This window comes from Acinonyx jubatus, chromosome C2, assembly GCF_027475565.1.
Source record: "Acinonyx jubatus isolate Ajub_Pintada_27869175 chromosome C2, VMU_Ajub_asm_v1.0, whole genome shotgun sequence".
Classification (NCBI taxonomy): domain Eukaryota; kingdom Metazoa; phylum Chordata; class Mammalia; order Carnivora; family Felidae; genus Acinonyx; species Acinonyx jubatus.
In genome coordinates this window covers 45,530,045-45,546,119 of record NC_069384.1, presented here as the reverse complement: position 1 = coordinate 45,546,119, position 16,075 = coordinate 45,530,045, and the positions used below count along the sequence as shown (strand labels likewise).

At 35.6% G+C, this 16,075-nt stretch overlaps 1 protein-coding gene across 1 annotated transcript; it reads right to left on the bottom strand.

Annotated features, from left to right (window-relative positions):
* Positions 1 to 12,041: 12,041 nt before the first annotated feature.
* Positions 12,042 to 12,989, bottom strand: LOC106982942 (olfactory receptor 5H2-like). Its single transcript, XM_015081105.2, has one exon. It carries the CDS (start codon positions 12,969 to 12,971, stop codon positions 12,042 to 12,044), a length of 930 nt encoding a protein of 309 aa, XP_014936591.2. The 5' UTR covers positions 12,972 to 12,989.
* Positions 12,990 to 16,075: the final 3,086 nt, after the last annotated feature.

The following is a 16,075-nucleotide window of genomic DNA, read 5'->3' as shown; positions in this document are numbered from 1 at the left end:
AACAGCTATTGGTCTGCTATTAGGCCTTAGTAGAGATTGAACGCTTAACCATGGGCCACCAAATTCCCATGAGACCAGAGCTGCCCTTCCTGAACTGGGTGTTGTCTGACCCACCAAGCCATTAATATGAGAGTACATGGCCACACATGACGTGGTATATACATGATGTAGCCTTCCCAGGCCTCCCAGTAAGTTACATGAAGAGGTGGTCCAAATGCCCATGTTTCCCACACCTTACAGGCTAGCTTTTCTATTCTAGCCATACTTTTGGCCTTACAGAGTGTTCTCACAGTAGACAGAGGGATGACCTGGATCTGGTTTACTGCTAGTTCTGCAGGATATACAGACACCATTTGAAAGTAGACAATTGTAGCACTACTGATAGTCTCTGGGACATCCCTGAAGGACAGTAATTAAGGAAAATCCTCTCAATGGGCAGAAGTTTGAGCATTTACCTGATTGTTCATTTACCTGCTAGGAATCTTAGCCATGTATTTGGCTATGTAATGATGCAAGGGCTTTGAGAAATGGTTTGGGTGAATGGTCAGGGACATTGAAAGATTATGACTGGAAAATGACAAGGAAATTTGTGGAAAGGGTATTTGGATAGATCCCTCTAAATGAACAAAACACATGAATATATTTGTGTTCTGTATAAATGCTCAACAAAGGGAGAGCTCTACAGGGGAAGGTTTTAATCAGGTGGGTAGGATGACCCATTCAACAGATACCAGTCAACATATTTCTCCTGCCAACTCTGTAATTACCAAATGAGCTCATAAAAAAGGGGGCTATGGTGGCACAAATAGAGGTTATATGTGGGCTCCATAATAGGTAATTTTATTTATCATGGCTGACCCAGCTATGGACATTGTTGAGTGCTCAGTCTGCCAGCAGCATAGATTAACACTAAGTCTCTTCATTGGGGTAATCAGGCACCTACCTCATGGCAGGTTGATTACATTCGCCTAATTACAATAATGGATTGGGAGGTGGTTTTTTTAAATTTTTTTTTAAGTTTATTTATTTTTGAGACAGAGAGAGACAGAGCATGAACGGGGGAGGGTCAGAGAGAGAGGGAGACACAGAATCGGAAGCAGGCCCCGAGCCATCAGCCCAGAGCCCGATGCAGGTATCGAACTCACGGACCACGAGATCGTGACCTTAGCCGAAGTCAGACGCTCAACCGACTGAGCCACCCAGGCGCCCCCGGGAAGTGTTTGTTTTTAGTAGAATAGATACTTATTCTGGATGCAGATTTTCTGTCTTGCATGCGATGCTTCTACCAACACTCTGTGAATTTATAGAATTCCTAATCTACTGTCATGGTAATTCACCCACACTGCTTCTAATCGAGCACTTCATTTCACTGTAAATAAAGTGTGGCTCCTTGATAATAGTATTCACTTTTCTTACCATTTCCCAGCCAACCTGATACAGGTAGTTTGCTAGAACAATGGAATCATCTTTTGAAACTCAGTTACTGCACCACCTAGACGGCATGACCAGCAGGGCTTGGCGTTGTTCTCCAGAAGGCTGTATATTTTCTGAATCAGTGTCCAATATTCAGTACTGTTTCTCCTCTAGCTAGAAGTCATGAATCTACAAATCAGGTAGTAGAAATGGAAGTGGCACCACTCACTATTACCTCTCATGATAAACTAGCATGATTTTTACTTCTTGTACCCATGCTTTTCTGCTCTTCTGTTCTAATTGCCTTATAGCCAAAGGAAGGAATGCTTTCACCAGCACACAATGATTCTGCTGAGCAGGAAGTTAAGACTGGAATCAGGCTACTTAAGCTCTTCCTTCCGTTAAACCATCATGCAATGAAGGGAGTTACTCTGCTAGGTGATGAGACTACCAAGGAGAAATTGGACTACTTCCCCACAATGGAAATGAGGACAAGTATATCTGAAATTCACATTACTTAGGGCATCTCTTAGTAGTGCTATTCCTTATAATTAAGGTCAATGGAAAACTGCCAACAAACCAATCCAAACAGGATTTCTATTGGCCGGACACTTAAGGAATGAAGGTAAAGAAGAATGACCAGGTAAAAAAAAACCTGACCAGCTGAGGTGCTTGCTATAGAAAAAGGGATTATAGAATAGGTAGTGGAGGAAGTAATTATAAATACCAGCTATTCCCACATGACTTTTTACAGAAATGAGGACTGTAATTGCCATAAGCATTTACTCCTCAGTTTGGTAAGAATATATTTGTGTGTGTTTATTTATACAGACCCATATATTTCTGTATGTATATATGTATGTGTATATAAATAGCAAATATCTTCATTTTCTTTCTATGTAATATAAAATGTATTCAATTTATTGAATAGTAATTAATTACAATTAATTTGACATCATAGTGTTTAAGTTACCAGATATCAAGGAGAAGAGTAAACATCACGCAGAGACTTGACCCTCTTTTCTGGGGAAAGGGTTAGTGCATTTTCAGTTTTATACAGCACAGTTGTATAATGCTAGGTGGAATTGTGACCTTGCTATCATCTTTACTTGGAGTTACGTATGGTTAAGGAATTGTGGATGAGTGTTAAGTTGACAGTGGGTGGATGTATGATGGTTCATTGTATGTGCCACCTTGACTTGTCCATAGGATGTCCAGATATCTGGTTAAATATTATTTCTGGTTGTATCTGTGAGGGTGTGTCCAGTAGAGATTACATCAGTGAACTGAATAAAGTAGATGTCCCTCCCTGGTGCTGGTGGGCATCATGTAATCCACTGAGGGGGTGAATATAACAAAACAGCAGAATAAGGTTGAATTCACTGTGCCTGACTAGTTGATTTGTGAAATTGATGCACTTGGTGCTCTTGGTTCTGAGACCTTCAGACTTGATGGATTGAATTTATAACCTTCCATATCCTTGTCTCAGGTAGAGAATTCCATTAACTTAGAAATATACCATTGTCTTTCCTGGGTCTCTACCTTGCAGACTACAAATCGTGGGATGTGTCATCCTCCATAATTATGTGAGCCAATGTCTTATAATAAATATCTTCAGATATATGTTATCAGTATAGATAAATACATCTTACTGTTTCTGATGCTGATTGGCTATCATTATTGGTAAGCATGTTTTCAAGAAAAAGTAATAAAAACACCCACAATACTTAATCTTTTGGAGCAGATGCTCCATTGAAATCTGCATCCATCTGCCCAGACAGGAAGAAAAGTACAAAACTGACAGTGCTAAAAATATGAAGATTTTTAGAATACTTGTGTAGTGCTGTTTAAGTAAGAAATGGGGGATGTAAAAAAACTGCATTTTGACATATCTTGATTTAAAATTTATATATATATATATATATATATATATATATATATATATATATATAATTTATTGTCAAATTGGTTTCCATACAACACACAGTCCTGCCCTCCTCGATGGCCATCACCCACTTTTAAAATTTTTACTTCACTGATTATTTAAAAGAGTAGTTAGCTATCTAATGTGGTCCCAATCCAACAGCATAAACTTGCTGAAGTCGAAACTGGTCGAAAAGCCCATCAGTCTTTGTTCCACAAACCCTCCAAGTGATCTGAGGCTCACTGAAGTCTGAGAACCATGATTTTAAAAGAAAAACAACAGCAACAAAAAGAAATCCTAGACTAGGGAGGTGTTCACACCTACCTAATATATTTACTAATATTCTACCCTGTGTAGTCCATAACCCAGAGTAGGAAATATTGTTCTAGATTTGATTGGTGCTTGTTTTTATATAACTCCCAAATGTGTTGACTTTTTTTAACATTTCAAAAAAATTTTCCTTTTTGTTTAAACATAAAACATACTTATAGAATGCAGTTAACTTAAAACTTATTATTTAGCATCTTCCTAAACCAGTTATCTTTAAATATATCTTCAAGCAATAAAAAGAAACTAACATATTTCACAGGTATTCTCAGATTCTTTTCTGTCACCTCATGTGAAATTGATAGTTACAGACAGTAGTTTGCTTAAGCTAGGCAAATAATTTAATTGAGCACCATGAATAAGTATTACTCTTTTACTTCATTAAATTTCTTTTCTGAACCATTAATCAATACCCTTCAGAGGAATGTTAATAGTCAAAAAGATGGAGAGAGAGAGAGAGAGAGAGACATCTCAAATTGATATAATTGTCAGTGTTTCAGATGATCAGAAATTTTCATTTATAAGAGTAAATACTGTTTTTAAGAACCTACCATAGTAAAAAGAGCAGTTCACTGAAAGCTAATTTGTGAAATTCTTTGTAAATGTTGTGGAAGTTTGAAATTATAAATATAAAAGAGCAGTTTAGATATTTTTAAAAATGTGTATTCTGGACCACATGCTAGTTATAGTTGTTACACAGCATCAATACCTATAATATATCTTACAAGAATGAAACTACCATATTCAAATAAAAGAGAAAAAAATTCTGCTTCATTTAAGAATACTAAAGAGGCAAGAAAGAAGCAAGCTTTCTTTTAAAAACAAAATATAAATGTCTATGTGAATGCAGCCACACATTTCTTTTTTTTTTCAATTTTTAATTTTAGAGAGAGAGATCCCACAACCTTGGAATCATGACCTGAGCTAAAATCAAGAGTCAGATGCTCAACTGACTGACCCACCCAGGTGCCCCCCCTTTTTTAAACATATTTCTCCATTTAGAAAACTATCATCATAAATAGGATATAGCACATTGTTAAGTTGTGTTTTACTTCAATCTTGCTGTACACCCAAGTTACATCTCAGTTTTCAGAGTGTTTCTTTTGATCAATCCTAAGAACAACACAATCATTTAAAGGTTGTAGACTACAAAACAAGGATCTTTGTTAAAAAAATAAATTTGTCTTTTAAATCAAATTTGGAAATTATAATAGTTAAGGAAATTGGGGAAAAATGAATGAATAGCAGGCTGGAAGAAGCAGGGGAACAAATTAATGGCCTAGAAGACAGAGTAATGGAAAGTAATTAAGCTGAACAAAAGAGAAAAAAAAGAATTATGCACAATGAAAATAAACTTAAGGAACTCAGTGACTCCATCAAACATAATAACATTCACATTATTAAAGTCCTAGAAGAAGAAGAAGAAGAAGAAGAAGAAGAAGAAGAAGAAGAAGAAAGAGGGGGAGGAGGGGGAGGGGGAGGAGCAAGGGGGGAGGAGGAGAGAGAAAAGGGAAAAGAGAACTTATTTGAAGAAATAGTAACTGAGACCTTCTCTGATCTGGGAAGGAAACATATCCAAATCCATGAGCATAGAAAACCCCCAACAAAATCAACAAAAGCAGATCCACATGAAGGCATATTGTAATTAAAATGGCAAAATGTAGTGATAAAGAAAAAAAATATTAAAAGCAGAAATACAAAAGAAGATAGTTACATACAAAGAAAACACCATAAGGCCATCATTGAATTTTTCAGCAGAAACTTTTGAAGGCAGGAAGAAGTGGCATGATATATTCAGTGTGCTGAGTAGGGAAAATCTGCAGCCAATAATACCCTATAAGTAAGGCTTCCATTCAGAATACAAGGAGACAAATAAAAACTAAAGAAGTTCATGACCAGGTAAGCCAGCCCAGCAAGAAATATTAAACGGAACTCTTTGAGTGAGAAGGAAAGACCAAAAATGACAGTATGAAGGTAGGAAATATAAAAGCAGTAAAAAAAAAAAAAAAAAAAAAAAAAGAATGTTTCTTTTAAAAGTCATTCAAGGAACCCACAAAATAAAAGAATGTAAAATCAGACACCTAAAATGTGGGGAGAAGTAAAGAATGGGTTCAAACTTAATATAGACTGCTATATGTAGGAGATGTTACATACCAACCTAATAGTAACCACAAGTCAAAAACCACTAATAAATATACAAAGAATAAAGAGAAATAAATCCAATATTATCACTGAAGAAAACCAGCAAACTGTGAAAGAGAGAAAGATAAGAAAGAATCAGAGAAAATCTTCCAGAACAACCACAAACAAATAATAAAATGGTACTGAATTCATATCTATCAATATTTACCTTGAATGTAAATGGACTAACTGTTCCAATTGAAACATACGGTGACAGAATGCATAAAAAAACAAGACCTGGGGCACCTGGGTGGTTCAGTCAAACATCTGACTTTAGCTCAGGTCACAATCTCCTGGTTTGTGGGTTCAGGCCCTGCATCAAGTTCTGCTCTGGCAGTCTCTCTTTCTTTCTCTCTGCCCCTCTCCCATGCTCCTCTCTCTCTGTTTTCCCCTCTCTCCCTTACACACACTCACTCTCTCTAAATAAACTTAAAAAAATAAAAATTAAAAATTGAAAAAAATAAAAAGCAAGACCCATCTATATTCTGTATGTGAGAGACTCATTTTAGGCCTAAAGACACCTGAAGATTAAAAGTGAGGGGATGGAGAAATTTTTATCATGCAGATGGATGTCAAAAGAAAGCTGGAGTAGCAATACTTACATCACAAAAAATTGACTTTAAAACAAAGATTGTAAGAAGATACAAAAAAGAACACCATACAATAATAGAAGGGACAATCCAACAAGAAGACATAACAATTGCAAATATTTATGCACCCAACATGGAAGTGCCCAAATACAAAAAACAGTTAATAATAAACATTAAGGAACTAATCAATAATAATACAATAATAGTAGGGGACTTTAACACCCCACTTACATCAACGGACAGATCATCTGAACAGAAAGTAAAAAAGGAAACAATGGCTTCAAACAACACACTGGACCACATGGACTTAACAGATACATTCAGAACATTCCATCCTAAAACAGCACAATACACATTCTTTTCTTTCTTTTATTTCATTTTCTTTATTTATTTTGAGAGAGAGAGCAAGCTGGAGAAAGGCAGAGGGAGAGATTGAATCCAAAGCAGGCTCCATGCTGTCAGCACAGAGCTCAACATAGAGCTTGATCCCACTAACCATGAGACCATGACTGAGCCAAACCAAGTCAGATGCTCAGCCAACTGAGCCATCCAGGTTCCCCAGAATACACATTCTTTTAAGTGCACATGGAACATTTTACAGGCTCACATATTAGGCCACAAAATAAGCCTCAATAATTAAAAAAATTGATATCATACTATGTATCTTTTCTAACCACAATGCTATGAAAGTAGAAGTCAACCACAAGAAAAAATCTGGAAATACCACAAATACATGGAGGTTAAATAACATGCTACTAAACAATGACTGGGTTAACCAGGAAAAAAAAGAAATAAATTATAAAGTACATGGAAGCAAATGAAAATGAAAACACAACCATTCAAAACCTTTGGAATGCAGCAAATCCATTCTAAGAGAGAAGTTTATAGCAATACAGGCCTACTTCAAGAAGCAAGAAAAATCTCAAATAAACCACCTAATCTTACACCTACAGATGCTAAAAAATACAACAAAAGATAAAATTAAAAACCAGCAGAAGGAAAGAAATAATAAAGATTAGAAGATAAAGAAATGATATAGAAACAAAATGAACAAACAAACAAAAAACACCCAGCAGAACAGATTAATGAAACCAAGAGCTGGTTCTTTGAAAAAGCAATAAAATTGATAAATCTCTAGCCAGACTTATCAAGAAAAAAACAGAAAGGACCAAAATAAATAAATCACAAATGAGAGAGAAAAAATAAGAAACACCACAGAAATACAATTATAAGAGAATATTATGAAAAATTATATGCCAACAAATTGGACAACCTAGAGGAAATGGATAGATTCCTGGAGGCATATAACCTACCAAAACTGAAGTAGGAAAAACTAGAAAAGTTGAACAGACTGATTATCAATAATGAAATTGAATCAGTAATCAAAACACTTCCAACAAACAAAAGTCCAGGACCAGAGAGCTTTACATGCGAATTCTACCAGACATAAAGAAGAGTTAATACCTATTCTTCTCAAACTGTACCAAAATATAGAAAATGAAGGAATACTTCTAAAGTCATTCTATGAATTGAATAAATTGATTTGAATTGATCACCATGAACAAATATTACTCCTTTATTCCATTTAATTTCTCTTCTGAACCATTTATCAATACCATTCAGAGGAATGTTAACATTCAGTCAAAAAAAGAGAGACACCTCAAATTGAAATAAGTGTCAGTGTTCTACATGATCTATGAGGCCAGCATTACCCTGATACCAAAACCAGATAAAGACACCACAAAAAAAAAAAAAAGAGAGAGAGAGAGAACTACAGGCCAATATCTCTAACTGATGAACATAGATGTTTAAATCCTCAATAAAATACTAGCAAACCAAGTAAAACAATACATTAACAAAGTGATTCACCACGACCCAGTGACATTTAATCCTGGTTTGAAAGGATTGTTCAATATTCCCGAATCAATCAATGTGATACATTGCATCTAATAAGGAAAAGGTTAAGAATTATATGTTCATTCAATAGACCTAGAAAAGAATTTGACAAACTGCAATATCCATTCATGATAAAAACCCTCAACAAAGTAAGTGTAGAGGGAACATGCCTCAACATAATAAAGGACATCTATGAAAATCCCACCGCTAACATCATCCTCAGTGGTAAAACCTGAGAGCTTTTCCTCTATGGTCAGGAATAAGAAAAGGATGTCCACTCTCACCATTTTTATTAAACATAGTACTGAAAGTCCTAGCCATGCAATCAAACAATAACAACAAAATAAAAGGCATCCAAGTTGGTAAGAAGTAAAAAATTCACTATTTATAGATGACATGATTCTACATATAGGAAATCCAAAAGACTCCACCAAAAACCTGCTAGAACTGATAAATTTAGTAAAGTTGCAGGATACAAAATCAGTGTAAAGAAATATGTTTCATTTCTATATATCAATAATGAAGCAGCAGAAAGAAATTGAGAAAATAATTCCATTTACAACTGCACCCAGAATAACCTACCTAGGAATAAATTTAGGCAAAGAGATGAAAGACCTGGTCTCTGAAAACTATAAAACACTGATGAAAGACATTGAAGAAGACACAAAGAAATGGAAAGATATTCCATTGTCTATGCTACCCAAAGTAATCTATACATTTAATGCAATCACCATCAAAATACCAACAACATTTCTCACAGAACTAGAAGAAACAATTCTAAAATTTGTATGGAACCACAAAAGACCCTGGATAGCCAGAGAAATTTTGAAAAAGAAAAGCAAAGCTGGAGGCATCACAGTTCTGGCCTTCAAGTTATATTACAAAGCTGTAGTCATCAAAACAGTATGATACAAAAATGGAACAGAATAGAAAATCAATGGAACAGAATAGAAAATCTAGAAATAAAACCACAATTAGGGGTGCATGGTAGCTCAGTTGGTTAAGTATCTGACTCTTGATTTTGGCTCAGGCCATGATCTCACCATCATGAGCTTGAGCTCTGCACCGTCGGGCTCTGCGCTGGCTGTGGAAGCTGCTTTAGATTCTCTCTCTCCCTTTCCCTCTGCCTCTCCCCTGTTTGCAGGTGTAATATTTCTCTCTGTCTCTCGCTCTCTCTTTCTCTCTCTCTTTCTCTCTCTCTCTCTCAAAAAACCACAATTACATGGTCAATTAATCTTCAACAAAGGAGGCAAGAATATGCAGTGGGAAAAAGACAGTCTCTTCAACAGATGAAGTTGAGAAACTGGAAAGCAACATGCAAAAGAATGAAACTGGATCACTTTCTTATACCATACATAAAAATAAATTCAAAATGGATTAAAGACCTAAATGTGAGACCTGAAACCATAAAATTCCTAGAAGAAAACACAGGCAGACGTTGGCCATACCAACTTTTTTCTAGATATGTCCCCAGAGGCAAGGAAACAAAAGCAAGAATAAACTATAGGGACTACATCAAAATGAAAATCTTCTGCATAGCAGAGAAAACAGTCAACAAAACTAAAAGGCAGTCTGTGGAATGGGAGAAGATTATTTGCAAATGATATATCTGATAAAGGATTAGTATCCAAAATATATAATGAACTTACACAACTCAACACCCCCAAAACAAATAATCTGATTAAAATATGAGAAGACATGAACAACCATTTCTCCAGACATACAGATGCTCATCACCACTTATCATAAAGGAAATGCATATCAAAACCGCAATGAGATGCCACCTCACTCCTGTCAGAATGGCTAACATAAAAAACACAGGAAACAATAGGTGTTGCTGAGGATGTGGAGAAAAAGTAACTCTTACACTGTTGGGAGCAATGCAAACTGGTGTAGCCACTGTGAAAAACAGTATGGAGGATTCTCAAAAAGTTAAAATAGAAATCCCGTATGATCCATCAATTGCACTACTGGGTATTTACCCAAAGAATACAAAAACACTAATTCAAAGGGACACATGCATCCCTATGTTTATAGCAACATTATTTACAATAACCAAGATATGGAAGCAGCGCAAGTGTCTATTGACTGATAAATGGATAAAGAAGTTGTAGTGTACATATAATATATGTATAATATGTAATATATAATATATATAATATATATTACACACAATGGAATATGATTCAGCCATAAATAAGAATGAAATCTTGCTTTTCAGTGAGATGGATGGAGCTAGAGAGTATTTTGCTAAGAGAAACAAATCAATCAGAGGAAGACAAATACCATATGATTTCACTCATATGTGGAATTTAAGAAACAAAACAAACAAGCAAAGGGGGAAAAAAAGAGTGAGAGGTACAAACCAAGAAACAGACTCTTAACTGTAAAGAACAAACGGATGGTTACCAGAGGACGGGGTGTTGGGGGATGGGAGACATAGGTGATGAAGATTCAGGAGTGCACTTTAATGATGTGCACTGGCTGATTAAAATAAAACTGTAAAAAAAATAAAAATAAATAAATAAAATAAAAGATCTTATAAAAAATAAGTAATTACATTGGTGGCCTAAAAGAATAAATAAAATATGCATTGTTTCAAACAAGTGAGCATTTCTGTCTCCTTGGATGTAATCTGGAAATGCACCAAAGAACTGTAATATTAAGAATGACCTTGAAGAAAGGACATCATTTCAATTGTATGTGAACATGGGCACACTTGAGGAAGGATTCTCTGTAGAGAGACCATATGAATAAAAACATATATTAGGAGGAAGTATGCGGAAGGCTTTTAGTAACTTAGAAGTTCAATAGAATTGTGAGGAAAGAGACTTCAGAATCAAATCAAGATTTTATTGGAAAGTACCTCAAATACTGCCATGGTCACAAATGCAGAATAATATATATAGAGAGGTATACATGTTTATATACCAACTGTATATCATGTCATCTGTACATACACATCAACATAAAATATATACATATGCATATATAGAGTTCTATATATGTATGCTATATATACACATAAACTGGTAGATACGACCATCCTTGAAAAGTTATTCAAGAGGGATATTACTGAGTCAGACTTCTGCTTATGAAGAATAATCTGACAGCATTGTTTGGGAAATAAGAGGATATCAACAGGATGTATGAGAAGTAATAAGACTATGACAAAAGGCAGATGTGAGTAGTTTTAGTGTGTGAGCCTCAGTGGTTTCAATAGGGTTGTATATGGAATTAGTGGTGAGAGAGGAAGGGTAGACTGAAATTGGATCACTCATTATACTTTTTTGCCTGTGTTCACTCAAACACAACACTGACTCCACTATGGAGTGAAATGTGATATGAGTCTTCGGGCTACACAGCTGTGTGACTGTCAAAGATATTATATTTAAATTATTTTCAGAAAAATTACACTATTACAGTGCTTACTGCATTTCTGAAGCCACATTGAAAACATATAAACATACAAAATATTTTTTTTCTTAATTATTATAGTATGACAGGAATACTTGATTAAAATTCTTTCTATATTTTGAATAAAATACACACATATTTAGATGGTTATTAGTATTCTCACCTTAAGTCATTTGGATGCTAAGGCAATTATAACTGCAAAAAACTTTAAACACCAATCAACACATAGCAACATCTAGTCTGCACAATTTTGTGTAATTTTAATGGAAGAAGGACAGATACTAGTATGAGTACTAAGCATTTCTCTTTAACATTTTACTCAATGAATCTATGACTTTCTTATTTCTCAGGCTATAGATAATTGGATTTAACACAGGAATTATGACAGTATAAAATAGAGAGTCCATCATATCTTGACCATCTGCCTGTGCAGATCCAGGGCGCACGTACATGAAGAGAAGGGGGCCATAGTATAAAGATACGGATAAAAGATGGGCTCCACAAGTGGAGAAAGCTTTCCTTATGCCTTGTAGAGACTTCTTTTTTAATATTGTAAAAAGAACTAGTGTGTAAGAGACAAGAACAGTCAAAATGGTGAATACTTGTATTGACCCAGAGAAAATAAATACCATCAGAAAATTAATAGAAGGGTCAGTACAAGAAATCTTAAACAATGGCATAATGTCACAGTAAAAGTGATGTACTATGATGGAATTGCAGAAGGTTAATCTGAATAAGAAAGCATTGTGAATTATGGCATGAAGAAGGCCACCTGAAAATGACAAAACTAACAGCCAGATGCATAATGTATTGGACATAATCACTGGGTAAAGTAATGGTTTGCATATGGCCACATAGCGATCATAAGCCATTGTTGCCAGCAGAAAACATTCTGTGGTTGCACTGATTGCAAAGGAAAAAAATTGTACCATGCATTCAGAGAGAGAGATCATCTTACTCTTGGCAAAGAAGTTGACCAGCATCTTGGGGGTCACTGTGGATGATATCCAAGCATCCACAAATGCCAAACTTCCAAGGAAAAAGTACATGGGGATGTGAAGCTGAGGTTCATTCCATATAAGAGCAATCAGACCAAGGTTCCCCACAATGGTGAGAAGATAAATAACCAAGAACACCAGGAATAGGGGGATTTGCCACTGTGGTTCATATGTGAGTCCTGTGAGAATTAACTCTGTCAGCAATGTTGTATTTTCCTTTCCCATGTCCTCACTGGGTGTTGCCTGAAATGAAATGGAATAAGTTTTTTAAATGTCAGTAAGAATTTATATGTGAAAATATAGGGAGGAGATTTGAGATACAATTATGCATATCATAATGTCCTCTCAATTTTATGTGTTACCTATGTAATAGATGGAATCTGTTTTGGGGACTAGGAAATAAATGCAGTTACTCACATTTTTTAAATGTGGCATGGTTAACAGAATTGGGAAAATGAAAGGCATTGCGCATATGTGCTAAATTTATGGGATAGGATTGCATATGAAAAGCAAAGTCTATATCTGGGATGTGGATATTGGGTGAAGGGAAAGAAGCTTGAAGAGCCTGGGATAGAAAATGAATTGAATAGCCCAGGAAGGACCTTGAACATTATTCATCATTGAATAAGCATTCACTGAAAATGTAAGAGAAGGGAGTGGCATTGTAAGATTCTTTTTTTAGTGAATATATGGTAGTGTAGAAAATAGACTGTAGGGAGAAGAAATTGAGGTCAGGAATACTAGTCAGGAAGATGTTACTGCTATCCACTGGTTCTCAACCCAGTTTACACATTGGAATTCCCTGAGCAACTTTTTGTGCAAAATATAGATTGTGAAGTTTTATTTTGGAATTAGATTTAGTGAGTCAAGAATGAAATCTAATAATCTGCATTTTAGACTTGCTCCTCAAGTGATTCAAATACATATGATATGGCTAGTTCATGGGTGAAATCACATATTGATAATGATGGGGAAGATGAAGAGAGAGATGGAAAAGAGTTTAGAATGTAGAAACACTACTTCTGTGACATATTGGAGGTGAAGGGTTGGTCAGTGAAGAATAGAGGAGTCACTCAGTGACTAAATAGATTTCGTGTACCCAAAGAAAATGAAAACACTAATTTTAAAAGGTACATGCACCACTATGTTTATTGCATCATTCGTTATTTAGAATGGCCAAGATATGGAAGCAACCTAAGTGTCCATCTATAGACAAATGAATAAGCAAGATGTGGTGTGATACACACACACACACACACACACACACACACACACAATGGATATGCACAATGGATATATATGTATATGTATATGTATATATTAATATCATATCTGTATCTATATCTACCTATATATGTATGTATGTATGTATGTATGTATCTATCTATCTATCTATCTATCTATACACACACACACAATGGAATATTACCAGTCCTAAAAATAGGATAAGATCAGGCCATTTGATACAACAGCAATGGACCCAGAGACTATTACACTAAGTGAAATAAGTCATACTGAGAAAGACAAATATCATATTATTTCACTCATATTGGAGTTTAAAATAATGAATAAACAAAGAGCAGAATAAGACCTATAAATATAGAGAAGAACTTGTTTGCCAGAGGATTGGGGGAGTGGGCAAAATGGGTGAGTGGGCTTCCAGGTATGGAATGAATAAGTCAGGGAATAAGTCACAGCATAAGGAATGTAGTCAATGATTGTAATAGCAATGTATGGTGACAGATGGTAGCTATGCTTGTGGTGAACATAGCACAAGGTATAAACTTTTCCAATTACTGTTTTACACCTGAAAGTAATGTAATATTGTGTGTTAACTATACTCAAATTTTAAAAAATTCATTGAAATTAGGATGCATTGCCAGTGTGTAGAGAGAATGTCCTCTGAACAGCAAGGTAATAAATACTTTGTTCTATGAATCTACTACAAATAATGACTTGAAAGTCATTGGGGTAGCTGAAGGCATACCTATGTATGCGTCTATCCGTTGGAGAATACACAAAGTGAAGAGAAGGGTGAGGAACTAAACTGACAAAGTACATTAAGGTGGTTATAGAGGATATATATCATTTTTAGATAGCAATCTGATCCTCTTTCTGCTGCATAATCTTAGTGGCAGGCAAAGTTTACGATCCACCCTAGGAGCCAAAGGAGCTACAACTGACTTTCCTGTCCCCCTAACAACTAGAGTGAGGGGACATGAGATGTGGATGTGACAACTGAAAACCACCAACACTGGATTTGGAATTTGGAATGAGGTGGAAAAGAGAATTTGAGTTGCTAAGGCAGCCAAGGCACAATATGAAGACTCCAGCAAATGCGTCCTGCACTCACACCAATGACCCTGTCAGTGGCATTTCCACATAGCAAGGGAACACAGCCCTCATGGAGCCAGTGGTGGGACACGATTTTTGTTGTTGACAGACTGCCTTGCTTCTTCTGTTGCTGCCCATTTTTTTCCATCTGATTCCTTCTATCTCCCTAGCATTTCTATGTTAGAGAAAATCCATTCATAAGCATAATTTCTTGTTGAAACTAATTGCTGTGACTGACAGAGATGAAAGTCAGGGAGAGACCAGGAAAGGATACTGAGCAGAATGATCAAGAAGAGAAGGGAAACAGGACAGATGTGTGTCATGAGCATAAAGAGAGGAAGATATTTAGGAAGGACAAAGAAAGTTATGGTACCAATTGCTAAAATACATGCTGTATTAGGACAAGGTATGAACAGATATAATTGAGAATAGAAATTAAGAGATTTTTAGTGGCTTTAGCGCAAAATTTCCATTATGTGATGCAGTGGAAGACAGAGACTAATGAAAAGTGAATGGGAAACAAATTGCACAGCAGTGAACAGGGAAATTAAATTGAACATCCCAACAATGTGGAGGACAATTGTTGTATGTATGCTGTGGGTGAACAAATAGAACATTTTTTCCCTGATATTGTCTTAATAAAAGTTTTCAAAAGAGAGAAATGGAGAGGAAGGCATTAAGAAGAGAAAGGAGGTAAAAGTAGGAGAAGGAGCAATTTTGGCTGGTGAAAAGATCAGGAGATGGAAGAAAAGCATTAAGTAGAGAATAATAGATGGATAGGTCAGTGTGGGAAAGACCACAAAGAAGGAGGAGGAAGGACATATCAGAGATAAGCAATGGACAACAAAAAAGGAGAGCGTCAGAGTTTATCTTAAGCTTGGTTTTCATGTAAAGTTGTTGGCATGTCAATCTTTTCTTTTTCTCTTAAAATTTCCAAATTTATTTTCCTATGGAGTATGTGTATGCAAGAGATTTTAAGTTTAACTTTATAAACT

What these genes read in the sequence shown, in the direction of transcription:
- LOC106982942 (XM_015081105.2), bottom strand. Translation starts at nt 12,971, where the DNA reads ATGGGAAAGGAAAATACAACATTGCTGACAGAGTTAATTCTCACAGGA.